The sequence below is a fragment of the Gymnoscopelus microlampas genome, assembly GCF_963454915.1.
Source record: "Gymnoscopelus microlampas genome assembly, chromosome: 7".
NCBI classification, from domain to species: domain Eukaryota; kingdom Metazoa; phylum Chordata; class Actinopteri; order Myctophiformes; family Myctophidae; genus Gymnoscopelus; species Gymnoscopelus microlampas.
In genome coordinates this window covers 10625110-10645294 of record NC_139944.1, presented here as the reverse complement: position 1 = coordinate 10645294, position 20185 = coordinate 10625110, and the positions used below count along the sequence as shown (strand labels likewise).

Here is a 20185-nt window from a genome sequence, read left to right as displayed (position 1 = left end):
TCATATTCCTCTCATGTTTACTAACAGGAAACCCGTCTATATGCCCCTGTTTATATAGTTTCTCAACATCGTTTAGTGTTAGTGTGATGTACCATTTTTTGGCTACAATCCATTCTGTATTTTGAACCCTTGTTTTACCTGCCCCATTTTATGGGAAGTTTAAAGGAGTAGTTCACCCAAAAAATGACTTATTTTCTATCAATTGCACACCCCATGAAGCCTTGAATCCATGGATTTATTTTTGTTTTTGTGGCATTCCTAAGCCAATAATTTGATTCCCGTCTCATGTATCCAGTAGGAGACACAAAGTAGATTATTTGTGTCTCCTACCGGATACACACCCGCTCATCAAATTATTGGCTTAGGAATGCAACAACAAAAAAAAAATCCATGAATTCAAGGCTTCATGGGGTGTGCAATTGATAGAAAATATGTCATTTTTTGGGTGAACTCCTCCTTTAAGTTGGAGAATAAACCTTCTGAACCTTGATTCTTGCTTTCTGTCGTACTGCTTTTGGGTCCTCTGAACTCGCACTGTGTGTGTGTGTGTGTGTGTGTGTGTGTGTGTGTGTGTGTGTGTGTGTGTGTGTGTGTGTGTGTGTGTGTGTGTGTGTGTGTGTGTGTGTGTGTGTGTGTGTGTGTGTGTGTGTGTGTGTGTGCAAAGCAGATGCCGAACAGTGATGGCCATCTATCCGGTCACAACGTGTCCAGTCAGGACCACATGCATTCCTATGACCCAGACGCAGACCTGAATCAGTCCCTGAGCTCTGTTCTGCACTGGCCGCCCCCAATGCCCCTCTTCACTCTGCAGGATGACTGCTACTGCACTGTGACCAAGGCAGGCTGTGAGTAACACACACCCACTGGACCTCATTTGTCGCCTAGCTGTCAATCTGGCAAGGTGGACCAATGTCATTCACTGTGGGAGGACCCGGGAGTCAGCTTGTCCCACATTGACCACGCTGGGCAAGACCTGGGCTGTTGGTTGTCTAGGCGGAAATGGTTGAATTTGGCGGAAGTACCGCCCAAGGAAATGACGTTGATGCTTTACAAATCTGTTAACATTCTCTGTGAATGAAACTAGTGTTGTGATTGGTCAAAAAATATTGTTTCCGGGGGAAACACGTATGACGGATATCCTGTCCACTCAGGACTTCCGAGACACTCACTCATCTTCTCTTCGCAGATGAGTGAGGCTGGAAACGATGCTACACATTGACAGACCAATATTGTGTAGAGTTTGACGAGACAGAGGTCTGGCTTTATGTGTGACATTATTATTATTATTTTAAAATATTTTTGGGGGGCTTTTTCTGCCTTTATTGATAGGAAAGTAGGCTGACAGGAAATGGGGAGAAAGATGGGGGGGGTGACACACAGCAAAGGGGATCGGGAGACGAACTTGCGACACGCTGTCAAGCTGGATTACCAGCCTATTAGCCCTATAGAATGTCTGTGATCTTACATACATTTCATGTATTTCAAATCCTGCGCCTGTACTCGCCCAATAATGAATTCCTAAGACTTGGAGTCAGATATTGTCCTCTAGTTTCATATCCATTTGAAAGTTCTGCCAGAAAACGTGTGTTTAGTAAAATATCTCCACTTTTCCACGAGCTGAACACGGACAAGCTGCACACGGGCGAGGGTCCCAGAATTAGTGCAGGACTGTTTGGGGCACACAATTGGCAGGTGGTGTGATTCATTACCCCGCACCAATCACAACGCACCTGTCAATTGTGTGCCCCATTCGTTTGTGCTTCCCTGTCAATTTGTGATGACGTTTGTGGTGATCAGAGTGAGTTTTGATAAATACAGTCCTTCACTCAAGTCGAGCTCCTCGCCCCGTACAGAATGTTGTCCGTGTGTAGCTTGTGGAAAAGTGGAGATATTTTGCTAAACACACGTTTTCTGGCAGAACTTTCAAATGGATATGAAACTAGAGGACAATATCTGACTCTAAGTCTTAGGAATTCATTATTGGGTGAGTACAGGCGCAGCTTAGAGCACTTTTCTGTCGCGCAGATAGGACCGATCTATGGCTGCGGATTTGAAATAGTACATGAAATGTATGTAAGATCACAGACATTCTAGGGCTACCAGGCTATGCGGTATGCGCCTGGACCGCTAGGCCAGCTGGCACCTATGTGTGATATTATTATTGACAGTTTGACAGGAGTTTCTCCTACCTGCTGGCGAGGGAAGATCAATAGTTTATATAACTGTGATATTTTACATCATGTGTGACGGTGCTGATGTACAGTATGCAAGCATTATAAGGTAACAGTTTTCTGCTTATTACCTCTTATATGTCTGCTTAGGTCCTTCTACTCAAGCTGAGCCCGACCCAGCTACAGTGACAACCCAACCAGACCCATCATCACATTCCCAAGTTGGTTACGCTACTGCTGGTGAGGGGAAAATGTATAGTTCATAGTTACCTTTATACTAACTGTCATTCCATGTGTGACTATACTGATTTCATAGCATGCCAGTATTATAATGTCAAGGACCCCCAAAATTAATATGTATTTGGCCGTGCACCCTCATCTGAAAATAATTTGTGCCTACTCAACCTGAGCCTGACCCAGCTACGGTGACAACGCACCCAGACCCATCATCACTGATAGGTCTGATGAACTATGTATTTTGTGTGAAATATTATGTCTAAACCTGTCATCATATCATATGTTAGTGTCATTTTGGCCTAACTTGAGTTGAGTATTAAAGCTTGGAGGACATTGGTTGCCACGGAAATGAACCAAGATGGCCGCCACTGACGACGACCTATGATGTCTCTCATCCAATGAAAGGATTCCACCTCCGCCCGGAAGCTCACCACTGTCAAATCCATTGTCCTTTCTGTCTCTCGTTAGAGGGAGAGAGACCCCGCTGCTGTCACTTTGTGATGCTGTAACCTCCATATCTCTCTGTCTGAATAGAATACAGATATTTCATTATATCCAATGGCTGCCTGTCTGTCTGAATTTTCTTGTTGCCTTTCTGAAAGTTATCTGTACTTTATAGGGGTGATAAGAAAACAGTCCTATCAATCACATTCCAAAGTTGGGGAGGGGAAATGTATGCTTCATTTACACTACCTTTTTAGTATAAACTAAACCCAATCTTAGATAAACCCATTTCTTACAAACAAATATTGGTTCTTCAGCGGTTCTTTGGGGTAGTTGAGGTGCTGTAGCTCCACTGCCGGCACAAAGAACCTGTTAATCATATGAACCCTAGTGTCCCTATTCTTGTGGCGAACATTCGGCAAAAATAGGTTTGTCTAGTGATTGGGGTTTGACATTTAGTGTGCCATCTATGTATTATATTTTTCGTATAGCATACAGACATTTATTATTCAATGCAGTACATACAGTTCACTGTCAGCATTTTCACAGTTTTTACTTTTTTATGATGGCCATTTATATGAGCATAAATCTTTAGTGTATCTTTCAAAAAGGCACAAGGGGTGATGTGCAAATAAACTTAGATTTCTGTATCAGAAATACCAGAAATTTCAATTTGAAAACAAATTGACCCACAGGTCAGCTCTGTATACATACAGTAATATACTCTGTTACAAGCTGGTTATAAGTCACTATAATAGGTCATTATTTGCTTTAAGTTTTAAGTAAAGAACATAGAATCTCTTGCTTCAGTGTGGAACTTGGACCTCACGTGGCCAGCCTGTGACATCGGTTTCACAGCCGCATCAGATAAAGAGTCCTCAGCAGTGGGTGAAGTGGTATAGATCATTTCCCAAACAGTCTCATCCTCAGAGAAATGTCACAGCCGTGTTAGAAGTGTGTATGACAACAACATCCGGGTTCAATTTATAAAAAGGCAAAGAAACAAAAAAACAGAGGGGGGACATTTTCTTAACCACTTAAGCCCTATGTACTTTATGGCAAATAGCAAAGATGGCCGATACAAGATGAGACGTGTCGTAAGCTTGCAGATCGGCTATTTAAAAAAAAAATTGACAGATTTTGGCACGATGACATGAAGAAGAATCAGAATCATCACAGGTTTACAAAGTAAAGAAGTGGGTGAAATTCGCTTTTGTACATCGTTCCCATCGTAACGTTATTTCCATAGGAAGAAGAGGGGGAGGAAGAGGGGGGGGGGGTACTTATGAGTGCTTATAAATATAATTTTACAGTGTTTTAAGCAGATTACAATGCATTAAGTATTTATTTTGAAGAATGACATTAAAACATACACCGTAGCTGTAATGTAATTGCATTTTGTGAGAGTTCCAGCTTTATGCAGTGTGAGACTTCGAAGAGACTAATAATTTGTCTCCTTCACACTCCTACAGACCGAAGATTTACACATTGATGCATTGTGACCTTGTAGCATTGTGTCTGCCGCTCTTGTGGCTTGCAGTCTTCTCCAATCAGAAAACATGCACGTCGAGTTGCTCTCTGCTGATAGTTACCTCCTTTCTCCTCCGTCTATAGATCTCCCACTCCTCCCTGTGTGTGAAGAGGAGCGTCACCCTGAACGGCAGGACAGGAACTCCAGTCTGGCCCAGGAGGAAACAGAGCCTCCACCAGTGGTGGACAAAATATATACTCAAGTAAAATACTCAAAAATATGAAGTACAAATGACACATTTTCTCTTCAATATCAATGCATTGCTGTATTAAAATTTAGAAACAAACAAACAAACCAAACAAAAAAACAATCTGACATATTCAAAAATTGTGAAAATAGCAGATCTACAAGCTCTCAACTAGATATATTCTGTACTAGCTAATTTCACTATATATTTAAATAGGGCTTAAAGGGGCATGAAACACTAGGCTTATTTTGAAGTTTGTTTTCCAGTTCAGGCTAAAAACTAAAGCAGATTAAAGACATGGCAGACTAGACTAGTAAGCCATCACTGTGTACTAAGGTCAGTGTTATGCAGCCTGCCATGTTTTTACTTCGCTGTAGTTTTTAACCTCACATGGAAAACAAACTACAAAATCAGCCTAGGATTTCAATCCCCTTTAAGTGGTTTATTCACAATATATTTGTGTAAGTTTGGGTCCCAAGAGTCCCTTCCTAGAAATGTAGTGGAGTCAAAAGTAATATTTCTATCTGTACAGTGAGTGAAAGCTTGCATCAAAGAAAATGGTAAAATGTTGAACCTAGCCACTGTCTATCACTGGCCTCCACAGATTAAAGAAGAACGCCTTCAGAGACCAGAGGAGGCTGATGGGTCAACGATGACACCTATAATTAGTAAGGTGTGGAGCGACGCTCCCTCAGGTAATAACAATCACTTGTATTAGTACTAATCTTAAAACAATGATGATGTTTTGATATGTTGACCTTGATCAGACAAACAGCACTGTTGCTATACTATAGTTTGTGTGTGTGTGTGTGTGTGTGTGTGTGTGTGTGTGTGTGTGTGTGTGTGTGTGTGTGTGTGTGTGTGTGTGTGTGTGTGTGTGTGTGTGTGTGTGTGTGTGTGTGTGTGTGTGTGTGTGTGTGTGTGTGTGTGTGCGTGCGTGCGTGCGTGCGTGCGTGCGTGATACAAAATGTTATCATGTGGCTCTCAGGATCCACAACATATGATTTTGGCAAGGTTTCAGCCCGATCACAGCTCCATTATAAAATGAAAGTAAAATATAGAACACACAGTACATGAAAAAATAAATAGAGGAGATATTTCTGTGACTTACTGGTAGCATGCAATGTTTGGCACTGATCAGTCCAGCGGTTTGAGATTAGCTCTGGACACACACTCACACTCACACTCTCACACACATACACGCCGTAAAAATGTGAATTTGTTTTAGAGGTAGAAGTACTCAGCACTGATCTAAAATCAGATTAATCTGCAAATAACGTTTTGAGTAAATGACCCACCTGTTCAGACAGGCGTGTACTTAATTTTATGTGCCTTCAACTCTTTTGTGTCATGTCCTTGTCAATGTCATTTTAATGACTAATGTTTATTTTATTCATTTGTTTTCTATTTTCTATTTATGTTTTAAACCTGTAAAGCATATCATTGTCTGTGAAAGGTGCAATATAAATAAAATGTACTTACTTACTTACCCCAAATTACCATTTGTATGTGACATGACCTCTAAGTAGAGTTCTAGTCCAAGTTAAAAACTACAGAACATAAAAGGTACGACAGACTAGTAAACAACACAGCTGCAGCTAATAAAATGTATAATGGTCGTGTTAGATGAAGGTATACCCATAGTTGTGCTGCTTACATCACACTAAGGTCAGTCTTACATGCAGCCTGCCATGTTTTTACCCTGCTGTAGTTTTTATCCTGGACTGGAAAACAAACTACAAAATCAGCATATGGATTCATTCATTCCCCTTTAATTAGTTAACTCCCATTTTATCTTTTGCCTAGGGTACCTGCACCCCTTTGTGTGTAAAGAAGAGGTTTATCCTGAACAGCAGGAGAGGAGAGCCAGATTGGTGCAGGGCGAACCAGAACCTCCACGGATGGAGGAGGTACTACTTCAAAGACCAAAGGGTCATGGGTCATCATTGACATTACTGGTCTTGAAAAGTAAAGATGATGATAATGATGAAAACAGAGAGACAGAACCTCTAGCCAGCACCCCAACTGAACACATGAAAACACAAACTGATGTAGAGGAGTGTGGAGCATCACAACCAAGTAGTGATGACCAGCTTCTCTCTTCACACTGTTCTGAATCTGACCCGAAATCATCAAAACAAACAACATCCACGAGGAGTCAAACAGGGGAGAGAAGCTTTACTTGTGCCGATGGTGGCATAATGTTCCGAAAAAAATGTAATCTGAAGGCACATATGAGGATTCATACAGGGGAAAAGCCCTTTGTTTGTTCCAATTGTAGCAAAGGTTTTTGCCAAGATGAGGCACTGAAGGTGCACATGAGGATTCATACAGGGGAAAAGTCCTTTGTGTGTACAGACTGTGGCAAAGGACTCAGATACATTAACAATCTGAAGGCACATATGAGGATTCATACAGGGGAAAAGCCCTTTGTATGTACAGACTGTGGCAAAGGATTCAGATACATTAACAATCTGAAGGCACATATGAGGATTCATACAGGGGAAAAGCCCTTTGTGTGTACAGATTGTGGCAAAGGATTCAGAAGAAAATGTAATCTGAAGGCACACATGATGATTCATATGACTAATCTCTAGTTGACCAGTACAGTAACATGCTTTTTACTGCAAACTGAGCTAAATATCTCATACAGAACAAACGCATCATTGATTTAGTTCAACATTGTAGCAGCAATTGTGTTGAACTAAATTGTAGCAACACAATAACAAAGAAATGATAAACCAATCAACAATTGTTTTGTTACTCATTATTCTCTGTATGGAAACAATGTGAGAGCTTTTACAGTCAATGTATACAGATCTAATCCAGTGGTTCTCAAACGTTTTCATGTCAAGGCCGCGGACCTGTCAGAAAATAATTTGTGGTAGGGACGCAAATCTTGTATAGGGACCCTATAGAGTAGACCCTATAGACCCTAAGATTTCTGTTGTTAATGTTTCAAATTTATTTTTTATCTTGTGAACTTGTATATCTGCTATTTTTGAATGGCCAAAATCTGAAATGACACAGATGCTTTCCCGGTTTTAATAAAGGCCTTTCTTGTGCTTTGGCTTCAGCATCGGCTTTCTGCGTGGATGACAACCGTGCATTCCACTTCTATACAGTGTTTGTCTTTACTGTATGTGAGATGAAACTGTAACTCAGTGGTGGACAGTAATGAAGTGCATTCACTTGAGTACTGTAGCCTACTTTATTTTATTTTATTTATAGTATTTAGTATTTAGAGTATGGATACTTGTGACTTTCACTCCACAACATTTGAAAGAGAAATATTGTACTTTAGACTCGTCTTCGTTTCCAGGAAGGGACAAAGTTCATTATGAATTAACCACTTAAAGGCAGGCTGTGAGTCACACGCACACATTCTATATTCTGAATCCGATATTAACATTGTTATAGAGAGAGTGTTCCGTAACAAGGGTCTCCCTGTCTCTCGCTCTCTCCAGCTCTTTATTAAACAGAAAATACATGTTCAGGTCGGGATACCAATTTTATCCAGTTGGGGGACAAAGATCATGTATCAAGCTTGTGTTCCAGTTCCAGTTTTGTCTGCTCAGTGCTCATTTATTTTGTTTCATCACTTTCCAATTTCACTTGTTTATCCTGTATGTTGTATGAGTTCTCTCTCCTGACTGGATTAAATTGGTATCCTGACCTGAGAATGTAATTGCGGGGAGCATGAAGGTACACAGTTGAAGTTGTGTGTAATCGTCCTGAAAAAAAAAAAAGAATCAGGAAAGAAAAAAAACTAGTGAGTAGAGAGAGAGAAATAGAGACAGACAGACAGACAGACGGACAGACAGCAAATAAATAATAATTGAGCCATGCAGAGCCAGATGTACACCATCCTCTTGGAAAGTGAATGGGACTTTAGTAGACTGTGTTGCTAATCAGCTGCTGTGCTGTCTACCTTTATGTGTGATATACTGCCACCTTTATTGTGATATACTGCCACCTTGAGGCCTTGTATGTGATATGTACTTTAGCTAAATTGGTAATCCTCTACACCTGGTCAGGCTCACCAGGTGATTTAATTAGGGGATTAGCTAGTTGCTGAATCAGTTCAGTGCAAACTAGCAGACTGTCAAGAGCACACTGCACATTGAGTGAATCCTTTATATCAGGCCTTGGACAAGATAAGTCTGTAAGTTGTGTTTGTTATAGATATGGCTCTTAAAGCATAAACATGTTTGTGTAAATGCGAACTTTGAATGTAACTAGTCCAGCTACAACAACATGTGATCACTTTGCAAACTTGTGATGCACAAGAGTATGTTTTGAATTATGACACAAATGTTTGTGTTTTCTACTTTCTGTATTTTCAGTTTTACAATTTAAGTGACCCTCAGTAAAGAACCCTAAACGATGCCAGTGTCTAAGGAGCTTTTTTGGGACCACTTTGTAAGCTGTCTGCCAAGCCATACAGACTCTATACTATACGTATTGTAAGGGCAGAACAGCTGCTGTGGCCTTGTGTCCAGGGAGTGACTCTGCAGTGTAGAGGTGGTCCCGGTGGCAGACGGGTAGCCATCGACAATTCACAGAATTTGTGTAGTGTAGACTAGAGCAGTGCGTCCAAGGCAGGCAGTGTTGCCAAGTCTGCTTATTATAAGCTACTTTGGGCTTGTTTTTCTGTAAAGTCACTTGAATATATTGGGGGTCCTTGACATGAAAATGTTTGTGAACCACTGCTCTAAAACAACATTCGACAATAAAGTTTGACTGAACTGCCTTAGTCGCTTATTTTTGACTTATTTTCATAGACCTGGTTGCTTGTTTCTCTCACAAAATCTGGCAACGCTGGTCGAATGGTAGCCATGCGTCGTTGTTACGGGGACAGAGCTCTGCTCTGTACACGTATTGTTATTTGCAGTATTCTGTCACTTCTTCTTCTTCTTCTTCTTCTGCCACTTTTCGCAGTTCTGGCTGAACCGCGCTGTCGCTTTTTACGAAACTCGGCCATATGGTAGATGGTCATGAAAAACGATCAAAAAATAATTCTCACAATCTTTCGTCCAAAGGTGGCGCTATAGCACTCAATTGAAAATGCCAACTTTGACCAGGTACAACTCATGCCCTGTTTGACCTACAGCCATGAAACTTGGATACACATATGCGTCTCCTCATGCTGAACAACTTTCACCCCTGACTTTTGACCTCTGACCTTTAGATCTCCCACCATTTTGAATTATATCAAAAACAGTCATTGGCTCCTAACTTCTGCATTTTTTCACTTATGGAAAATCCATTGGAAATGTTTGTAGGCAGTGGTCCAAGGTTCAAGTGCTAAACGTTTCGTGCAGATTGCTCAAAAATCCCAGGAGGAGATAGATTTTAACTATTACAGTTTAAAGAAAAGTATTCATCTGTGCCTAAAACATACATGCAGACTCACATTTCTTTGAAACTTTGCAGAAATGTACAGGGTCATTCCAAATATCACTGAAACCAATCTTACTCCAATTGGCCAAAAGGGGGCGCTATAGCAATTTTTTGAAAAGGCAGACTTTAAACAGGCATAAGTCATGCCTCGTTTCGCCGAAAGTCGTGAAACTTGCTTACACATGTGCCTTGACTCATGAGGAACACACGTATCGATTTGACCATTAAGCTCCGCCCTTAGATTTTCCGCAATTTTGAGCAGTTTGAAAAATACTTGTTTTTGCCAGTTCTGGCTTAACCGTGCATACGCTTTTTACGAAACTCGGCCATATGGTAGATGCTCATGAAAAACTACCAAGAAATAATTCTCACACTCATTCGTCAAAGGGTGGCGCTATAGCACTCAATTGAAAGTGCCAACTTTGAACAGGTACAACTCATGCCCTGTTTGACCTACAACCATGAAACTTCGATACACACATGCGTCTCTTCATGCCCGACAACTTTCGTGGTCTGACTTTTGACCTCTGACCTTTAGATCTCCCACCATTTTGAATTATATGAAAAACAGTCATTGGCTCCTAACTTCTGCATTTTTTCACTTATGGAAAATCCGTTGGAATTTTTTGTAGGCAGTGGTCCAAAGTTCAAGTGGTAAACGTTTCGTGCAGATTGCTCAAAAATCCCAGAGGAGATAGATTTTAACTATTAGAGTTTTATGAAAATTATTCATCTGTGCCTAAAACATACATGCAGACTCACATTTCTTTGAAACTTTGCAGAAATGTACAGGGTCATTCCAAATATCACTGAAACCAATCTTACTCCAATTGGCCAAAAGGGGGCGCTATAGCAATTTTTTGAAAATGCAGACTTTAAACAGGCATAAGTCATGCCTCGTTTGGCCGAAAGTCGTGAAACTTGCTTACACATGTGCCTTGACTCATGAGGAACACACGTATCGATTTGACCATTAAGCTTCGCCCTTAGATTGTCCGCAATTTTGAGCAGTTTGAAAAACACTTAAACCCAGGATTTTTCAGCTATTTGCGTGAAACTGTATCATCTGTGTGATCTCCTTTTTCACAGTTACTTGTCTGTTGGGCCAATGGCGTCTCCCTTAAATGAATGCCTCACAATCTCAAGGTCGCCAGTTTAAGCCTCACTTGATGTAGACTTAATTTAAGTTGAATTGCAAACAACATGACTTTATCAATGAATACATGTGCAAATGGTAAAGATAACCTGAAATGCTTATTTGAGAGTACGTTTTTTACGTATGACATACTTCATTCTGAAAATAGCTGATCTACAATCTCACAACTTTTCATGGTTTGTGAGCTTGTAGATCGGCTACTTTCATTAGTTTTGGTTCTGAGGAGATGTACAATTTCTTCATTGGTAAATGGCTTGTGAACGAGTGATCTTAGTGTTAGTGAAACAGGGGCTTGGTCCATGAAAGAAGGCAAGAGTTTATGATCTTCAACAGACAATATCAGCCTGGACAAAGCTATAGCACTATAGGTAGTGTTGCAGCCTATTAGTCTGAAGGTTGAGAGTTCGAATCCTGTTAATGGCAGTAGGTTGAGATGTCCAATCAAACCATTATGTTTCCATCTCTCTCTCTCATCAATCTATTGTTTCCATGTCACTCTCTCTCTCTTCAATCTATTCCGTTTCCATGTCTCTCTCTCTCTCTCTATTCACTGGCCCCGTATTATCGCTGCCTGCGGAGCTCTGAATCTGAGACATTAACCATAACTGAACACCATCAAATGCTACATGATGATGTACATGAACCTCATGTTCTGTCTGTCTGTCTGTCTGTCTGTCTGTCTGTCTGTCTGTCTGTCTGTCTGTCTGTCTGTCTGTCTGTCTGTCTGTCTCTCTGCATACAGTAACTGTTACACACTTACTCCACTTGGGGGCGAAATACATTTAGACAACGGTGTCTTTTGCCCTCGCAGATTCGTCAGGTCCGCAAATGCGCATGCGTGAAAGACGTTAACCCGGAAGTAGATGCGTGCATTTTTTCATGGTGGTGTTATTTTTAACTCTAATTGTTGAACAAAGAGCGCGTGAAAAAAAATGTCCCGAACAGGAGTTAAAATGCGTCAAATGGAGTCTGTGCGGATGAAGATAAATGCACACATGACGTCGGTGGGAGAGGAGATATTGTGTGTTTTGGAGAAACACACAAGTGATGTTTGTTTCGTGAAGCTTAATGTCAGAGTGTTTGTGTTGGAGCGCCTCAGTGCGGCTGCAGAGTTCATGTGCAACCTCTTCCAGAGAGAAATAGAGACACTACACAACACCAAACTACACACTGCAGGTATGTCTGTTACATACACAACACCAAACTACACACTGCAGGTATGTCTGTTACATACACAACACCAAACTACACACTGCAGGTATGTCTGTTACATACAGAACACTAGGGCATTTCTGGTGATAGGCTTGGACTTTTTACAGGGGCCAGTTCCGAATTGCAGCCACCTCTAAGTGCTCTTTTAGAGTGGGTTTGAAGGAGAGTAAGGATTCACACATTTTGGTGGCATAGCAGTAGAATTATTTTAACCCCTTGTTTGAGCCAAATCTGGGTTGAACGTGAGTTGAGGAACTCCCTCTAATATTGTGTTTGTGGACGTCTTTGACGTTTTTGAAATAGTTTGACAGAGGTACATGGGTGTCTGTGTGGTGTAGTGTATCTTGCAGACCAGGCCTATTGCAAGTTGCTGTACTCTGTCCTCTACCCTGATCCATCCGGATAGGGTACCGGGGCGGCCATAGTAGGGGCGGCCATAGCTGAATGGTTAGTGAGCCCGCCTAGGGAGCCAGAGGCCCTGGTTGGCCCAGGTTTGATTCCAGGCCAGGTCAGCATATGTGTCGATGAAATGAAATTTGTCCCTGAGCAAGACTCTTAACCCCTAATTGCTCACAGGTTCTCATTGGAAACAAGACCACAAGGACTTTCATGAACGACCTGTTAAAAGGAATTATCCTTATCCCACCCTAGCAAAATGAGCAGGGGTTAGATTAGATGAGTTGTAGGTGTGAGGCCAAGCTAGCTTGACCAGTTTGTTTTGGGATGTCTGTAGCCATGTTTTGAAGGCCTTTGTGGTGGTACCATGAGGTGCATGCATAGTCGAAGTGACATTGGATGAGTGCTCCTGTTAGAGTCTGCAATGTATTTCTACTGACCAGTGAGGAGATCCTGTACAAAAATCTTGTTCTTTGGTTGACTTTTTTGATTACTTTAGTTGCCATTTTATATATTTATGTCTGTTATCTATACACAACACCAAACTACACACTGTAGTTATGTCTGTTGTAGGTTTGTAAACATGTCTACATGCGTTCAACACCAGACTTAGATACAAGTAACGGCCGACTTATAGTCCAGTCCTATTTTAGAGCTTGCGTATGCGGGGCTTGTGTATCCGTGCGCCTGGTGTAGTCGGTATCATTAATATCAATTGGATCTTTCCAAATGCGTTGTACGCGTGCAGTAAATTCCACGCATCCGTGCGCTTTAAAAAGCCTAGTATAGGTCGCCCGTAACTAAGCCGCTAGCTAAACTACATTTCCAAACAGCTTCACCATAGCTAAGCTACTAAAGTTAAGTTAAACAACATTTCCCAGTAGCTTGTGGGCAGCTTCACTGCTTTCACTAGCCTTGGGTCAAGACTATCTATGTATTTTCTGAGTCTGATTTTTACTTTCGTATCTCTGGTAGTCTTGGGCTTTACCCCCCAATTGTCACTGGACATCCGCACGGAAAGCCCGTACTTCAAAATAATCTCTCTGTAACAAAATATATCTGTCATTTACTCTTAAATGTACTCAATTATGCTCGATATTAGATATGCATTTATGTAAAGCAGTGGTTCTCAAAGGTGTGGTCCAGGGACCCTCAGGGTTCCTTGGAGGAGTTCCAAATGGACCCTTACAGGTCTGTTACTGTGAGAGTGTAGCGTACTAATGGAACCAAATGGACCTTACAGGTCTGTAACTTTGAGAATGTACAAATGGAAGTAAATGAGGCACACTTCAATTCAACTGTAATGGTACTGAGGTGCTTCAAGGGGCACTAATTTTCGCTAGACAGTGACTTCAGTGACTTCAGTGACTCATCCTTGGTATGTTAGCAGTGACGTGACGGACATGGCCGCTTATTATAAGCGACGTAGGATTAGCAAGACCGGAGCCGATTTTCATCGACCTGATTGCTTGTTTCTCTCGCGAAACAAAACAACACGAAAAGTACATGACATATTAACGTGACTGGGGAGGCAATAAGGTGGAAATATGGACATGAGCATGGTGGCTACGAAGACATAGTAAGTAGCAAATGTTTAAGTAGATATTAGCCATTTCGGCTAACTGTTGCTAACGGTGAACGGTGTTCCTTTCCGGTGTGGTTCCCAGGGGGTGGAAATATTGTTGAAAGAGGCAGATGTATAGCGAGCAATGAGAAGTAGACGAAACAATGGCTAAATAAACCAAGGATGTTGTGGCCGTTGTTGAACTGAAAGTTGACATGTTCTTGTTGTGTTGTATAACGAAACAATGAATGATAACCAAATTCACTAGCACCACAAAAGTGCATGAGTGTGTTACTCAAAAATAATTTTCCCAAGGTTGGCAGGTCTGAATTAAATATTTGACACCGGTAGGCCTGTCACAATTATTACATAATCGTCTAATCGCAATTATTTTTGCCTAATCTTCATAATCGTTCCATGTTGAAAAATGTTCACACATTTTCAAATATATATAAAAAAAGCAGAAATAGCAGATCTACAAGCTTACAACGCATCACATCATGATGCGTTGTAAGCTTGTAGATCAGCTACTTCTGCTATTTTTACATGTATAAAATTATTAATAATGTCTTTGTATATTGAAGTTATGTGTCATATATGCCCTTTGCAATTTGTGATTATTAATCCTAAAAAACAAACAAAAATGTTAAGTTGTATTCATCAGTTCCAATGTTCAATGCCAAAAACACAATTAAATCGTTAATCGCAATTATTTGTGCGACAATTAATCGTCCGAAGTAGTTTGATTTGATTACATACAGTATGTAAGGTTGAATGATAGCTAAAAGTTTTTGTTTGTTTTTGTTTTTACTACTGGTGTTTTCTACAGACCACCACAGGGAGAGGTCTATAGTATCCAGAGAGATGGCCTCCAGAAGATATTCAACGTTCTCAGAGGAACAGCGAGAGATGGACCAGGGACGTGGACTGCTTGATGCAAGACTGCAACCTGTTGTAAAGTTGTACAGGATAGGTATGTATTGTTTTACTTTATTCTATTGATTTTTGGGGTGGTGTAGCCGCCCCCTATAAGTGAGTTTTGGACACCGACCAAAAGATTTGTATACCCCCTAACCCTGCCATTGTTAATGCAAATCGATACTTTTGCAAAGTCAGCCAATCACATTACAGCTAGTGTCATCACCACTTACTGTAATGTGATTGGCTGACTTTGCAAATTCAGGACTGTGATTGGCTAGCGAAACACATGACACATGTGCAGCCCTATGAATAGCAGTATGGACTTAAAAAAAAGTCATTTATCCTTTTTTTAAAGTGAGTCATGTTGTGATGACCACACACCGCCCAGGGGAGGGTGAACTTTGACGCTGCTCTAGAATAATGAAGATCAGCGGTTCTCAAACTATGGGTCGCGACCCAAAGTGGGGAAGATGCCGTTGGGGTCACACTTTGGCAACCAAAAAAGTTGCAATATTGTTTTTTATTAAGAAACGGTAAAAAAATAAAAATAAAGTGAGGTCATCGTGACCAAGGTGAAGGGGACAGCCAGTTGATTCCTCATACACACACAGCTCTGCTTCCAAGACTGACAACAAGCAGCAACACAAGACAACACACACACACACACACACACACACACACACACACACACACACACACACACACACACACACACACACACACACACACACACACACACACACACACACACACACACACACACACACACACACACACACACACTGTAAACTGATTTGTCCATTTGGCTCCATCTGTACCCTCACGGAGTTAAGCTGTGTATACTTCATCTGTTGTAACTTGTAACCAGCAAACAAAATAAGCCCCCCGAGTTGGCATTTGAATAAACAAACCACTCAATTTACAGATCGCGATGTAACATTACCGAGCGGGGGGGGGGGGGGGGGGTCATTTTCACAGGCCCCGAGAACAGCTACCAACTGCTGCCGCGGTGGAGAAAAACGCCACAGTCGGTGGCCAAAGATAAAATCGAGAGCTGGATCAAGAAAGTTGGTTCTAGCGACATCTTTTGGCTAAATGCCTCAGTTTACAAATGTGTGTACAGAACCACTTCCATAGGGTTTATTGATATCGTAGTGTTTTAGTTCTAGGGGGGGGGGTCTAATGGAAAAATGTAATTCTGAAAAGGTTCCCTCATACTATGGGGTTGTGGTATAAAAAAGTTTGAGAACCCCTGATCTAGATCCATCAGTCTTTTTTCTGAATCACTAATAAACAATTATAGGCCCGTATCATACAATGGTCAAGCTTTAACTTTTCAACAACCAAAAAACACTATGCACTATACAAAAAAACACTGCATGGAATACTTCAAAGTTGTAACATCTAATGTTTTTCTCTCATACATTTTTTTGCTTAGACTTCCAGAACCTCCCTGTGTGTAAAGAGGTTTCCCCTGAACACCATGACAGAAACGCCAGTCTGGTCCAGGAGGAACCAGAGCCTCCACAGAATAAAGAGGAACACGAGGAGGTACTTCAAAGACCAGAGGAGGATGATGGGTCAACGTTGGGATTGCTAACAGTGGAAAGTGAAGATGAAGATGGTGATGAAAGCAGAGAGACAGAGCCTGTAGCCAGCACCTCAACTGAACACATGAAAACACAAGCTGGTGTAGAGGACTGTGGAACATCACAACTAACTAGTGATGACCAGCTCTTCTCTTCACACTGTTCTGAATCTGACACTGAAGACAGTGATGATGAGTGGGAGGAGGCTAGGGGAGATCAGTCGGCTTTAAACACACTGAAATCACACAAGACACAAAATGTGAAAGGACGAAGACTGTCTTTGAGCAACAAGCTGTCTCAGGACCTGAAATCATCAAAACAAACCGACTCCATGAGGAGTGACAAAGGAAAGAATATGTCAAGACTACATACTGGGAGAAAGCCTTGTACTTGTGAAGTTTGTGGCAAAGTCTTTAGTCACATGGGTAATCTAAACACACACATGAGGATTCATACAGGAGAAAAGCCCTTCCTGTGTACAGTTTGTTGCAAAGGCTTTAGGCAGTTGGTTAGTCTGCAATTACACATGCGGACTCATACAAGGGAAAAACCCTTTACTTGTGCAAACTGTGGCAAAGGCTTTGGTCACGCTAGTCACCTAAAAAGACATATGAGCACTCATACAGGGGAAAAGCCCTTTACTTGTGAAGTTTGTGACAGTGGCTTTAATCGAAAGAGTGTTTTAAAAATACACATGAGGACTCATACAGGGGAAAAGCCCTTTAAGTGTTCAGTTTGTTGCAAAGACTTCAGTCAGATGTGTCATCTAAAAACACATATAAGGATTAGTCATAAAGGGGAAAAGCCCTTTCCCTGTTTAGTTTGTGGCAAAACATTTGGTCACAAGAGTCATCTAAAAACACACATGAGGATTCATACAGGAGAAAAGCCCTTTACTTGTACATTTTGTGCAGAACAATTTGGTCGAAAACATCACCTGCAAAAACACCTGAGGACTCATAAAGGGGAAACTGTTGAGAGCGAGGCCCAAGCCACCAATGTGACCCCTAGACCACCAGCTCCTGCGAGGCCCCAGCCACAGACACCTGCCATGTCGGCCTCCAAGAAGAAAAGAGAGAAGCTGAAACACAACCGTGCTGCCAGGGCACCTGCTGCTGCCGCTGCCTGGCCCGAAGGCAGCGAGAGATGGAACAATTGGAATCCACCTTACAACGCTGTCCATACAACAGGGGGGGGACCACCGCCGTACCCCCACCCGTATCCGCCAAGGGGACCCCAACAAGGACCCTACCCCGGCCCCGATCCTACAACAGGATTCTACGGGGCACCCCCCAGCCAATACCGCCCCGATCCAAGAAGCCAACATGGTCCATACTATTAGAGACCATTGAAACATGCAAAACTGATGTTTAGCTTATAGCATTATAGCTCTGCTATGTTTTTGCTTAGATCGCTTCCCACACACTTTCTCACCAGCTGCCTGTGTAAGCTGATAACAGGCCAGACAGCCAAGGTCACGCACTGTCTGCTTGGCGGAGGTGAGACGTGACAGGAAGTAACCACGTGCTTCGAGAGTTGGAAGTTGGACTGGAAGGGAGGGGTGAGATGATGCCATGTAATGACAGTGTTCTGCCACAGGGGTTGATGTACTTAACCTCCGGTCGCCCAGGGATGGGCAGATGCTTCCTGGACTTTGCATCTAGAGACTTCTGTTTTGCTCATATTTAGCTGCTAGCCACTTCGGTGGCCTTTTCCTCTTCTCAATACTTTACTCTCTATATTTGTAACTCACTTCCTTAATAAATCTTTTTATTGAACTTCATTTTCGTGTGACGACTGCCTCCCCACTGCCTCATTAGCCAAGAAAGATATCCGGGTATTTTGTCCTTTTCCTGTATTCTCGTGGTAAGATTGGTAACACATATTACTACATTAGCGTAGGAGCTAACCCGTGTTTGAGAGTTTCTCTCTAACTGACACGGGTTGGGACAGGCCCTGTCAACGGTCTAAAGTTTCATTCTCAGCTATCTGCTATTTATTACCAAGTAAGGTGGTTGGTGCTAGGTTCATTTCTCAACGAGTGGCTCTCATTTATTTCCTATAAAAGCAGGATACAGAGCGCTACTCACGAGAGATCACTAGACACTAGCTGCCGTGTAATAACGCAGAGCCAGGAGTGAAATTAGGTCTGTTACAGTTGATGTTGGAGCACACGCAGATACAACAGTAGTTGTGCCCCGTAACTGCTGGTCAAAGACGCCAAGGAAATAGTGTTGGTCTCCGATCACTGAGTGTTATTAAATCTTATTTTAGATTTGTGCCTGAGTTCAGAGCAATGTCTATTCCAAGTCTGAGTCTAGTCGTTGTCGGAAGCCACTTGTAATCTACCGAGAATAGATCCTCTAGGTTGAACTCAAGAGACAAGAGTTTATCCATTCTAGATAAAGCGATAAGTAGGAGTAAGGTTAAAATTCCAGTAACCGGAGAGGAATTAGCACGCCTCGAAGGGGTTCTGGTGAGGGAGTCTGGGTCTAACTCGCCCAGGGTCTGATTCCCTTTACAGAAACAAACCTTTAGTTGCAGTTAGTGGCAAGTTAGTGGTAGTCAAAATACACATCTGAACTGAGGATTCATAGAGAAGAAGCTGATTGTTGAACAGTAACAAATGTTTTTGTCTTTTGTTCTCCATGTAAACCATCTTATTTGACATAATGTCTCTCACACACACACACACACACACACACACACACACACACACACACACACACACAGAGGCAAAATGTATGATCATGTATAGGGGTGCACCAAAAATCTGTCCGCCAAAAATATTTTTCCCATCAAAAGGGCAAACAGCAAAATCCAATAGGTAACACCGTTGTAAATTTGTGAAGTATACAGCAGCTGCTTCTCTCTGTAATGCACTGTTGTATGGAGAGGTATAAATCAGCTGCTTTTCTGTTGGTAATGCACCGTTGTATTCTCTCTCAAATTGAGGCCAGGTGCTATTCCTTCCTAACACCCCCCCCCTCACAGACACACCACACTGACACAGTAGGAATGAAACTAACCTTTGTAACCAAGCTGTGCTGTTGTCATCGTGAATTGACCAACTATTGAATCTAATTTAATTTGTTTTAATTTCTTAAATTAATATTTCTTCAGTTTTTTTTCTTCAATTCAATTGCATAGCATGCTAATGTTTTGAGACATTGTATGTCATTACTACACAATAGTTGATAATTCTACACAATAAATAAATATATTTTTTAAATTACTGAACTCTATATATATATATATATATATATATATATATATATATATATATAGACAGACTTGGTTACAAAGGTTAGTTTCATTCCTACTGTGTCAGTGTGGTGTGTCTGTGAGGGGGGGGGTGTTAGGAAGGAATAGCA

General features: G+C 41.6%; 2 protein-coding genes across 2 annotated transcripts in view; one reads left to right on the top strand and one right to left on the bottom strand.

The window, feature by feature from the left end:
- Positions 1 to 20185, bottom strand: part of mtss1 (MTSS I-BAR domain containing 1) — a 656873-nt gene that overhangs the window by 200452 nt on the left and 436236 nt on the right. The window lies entirely within an intron of this gene.
- LOC311048421 (uncharacterized protein) lies at positions 12074 to 18153 on the top strand (the record flags this gene model as incomplete). The annotated part of the gene is made up of 3 exons (XM_084061679.1): positions 12074 to 12305; positions 15131 to 15274; positions 16661 to 18153. The coding sequence occupies exons 1-3, from the start codon at positions 12083 to 12085 to the stop codon at positions 18151 to 18153; spliced, it is 1860 nt and encodes a 619-aa protein (XP_083917805.1). The 5' UTR covers positions 12074 to 12082.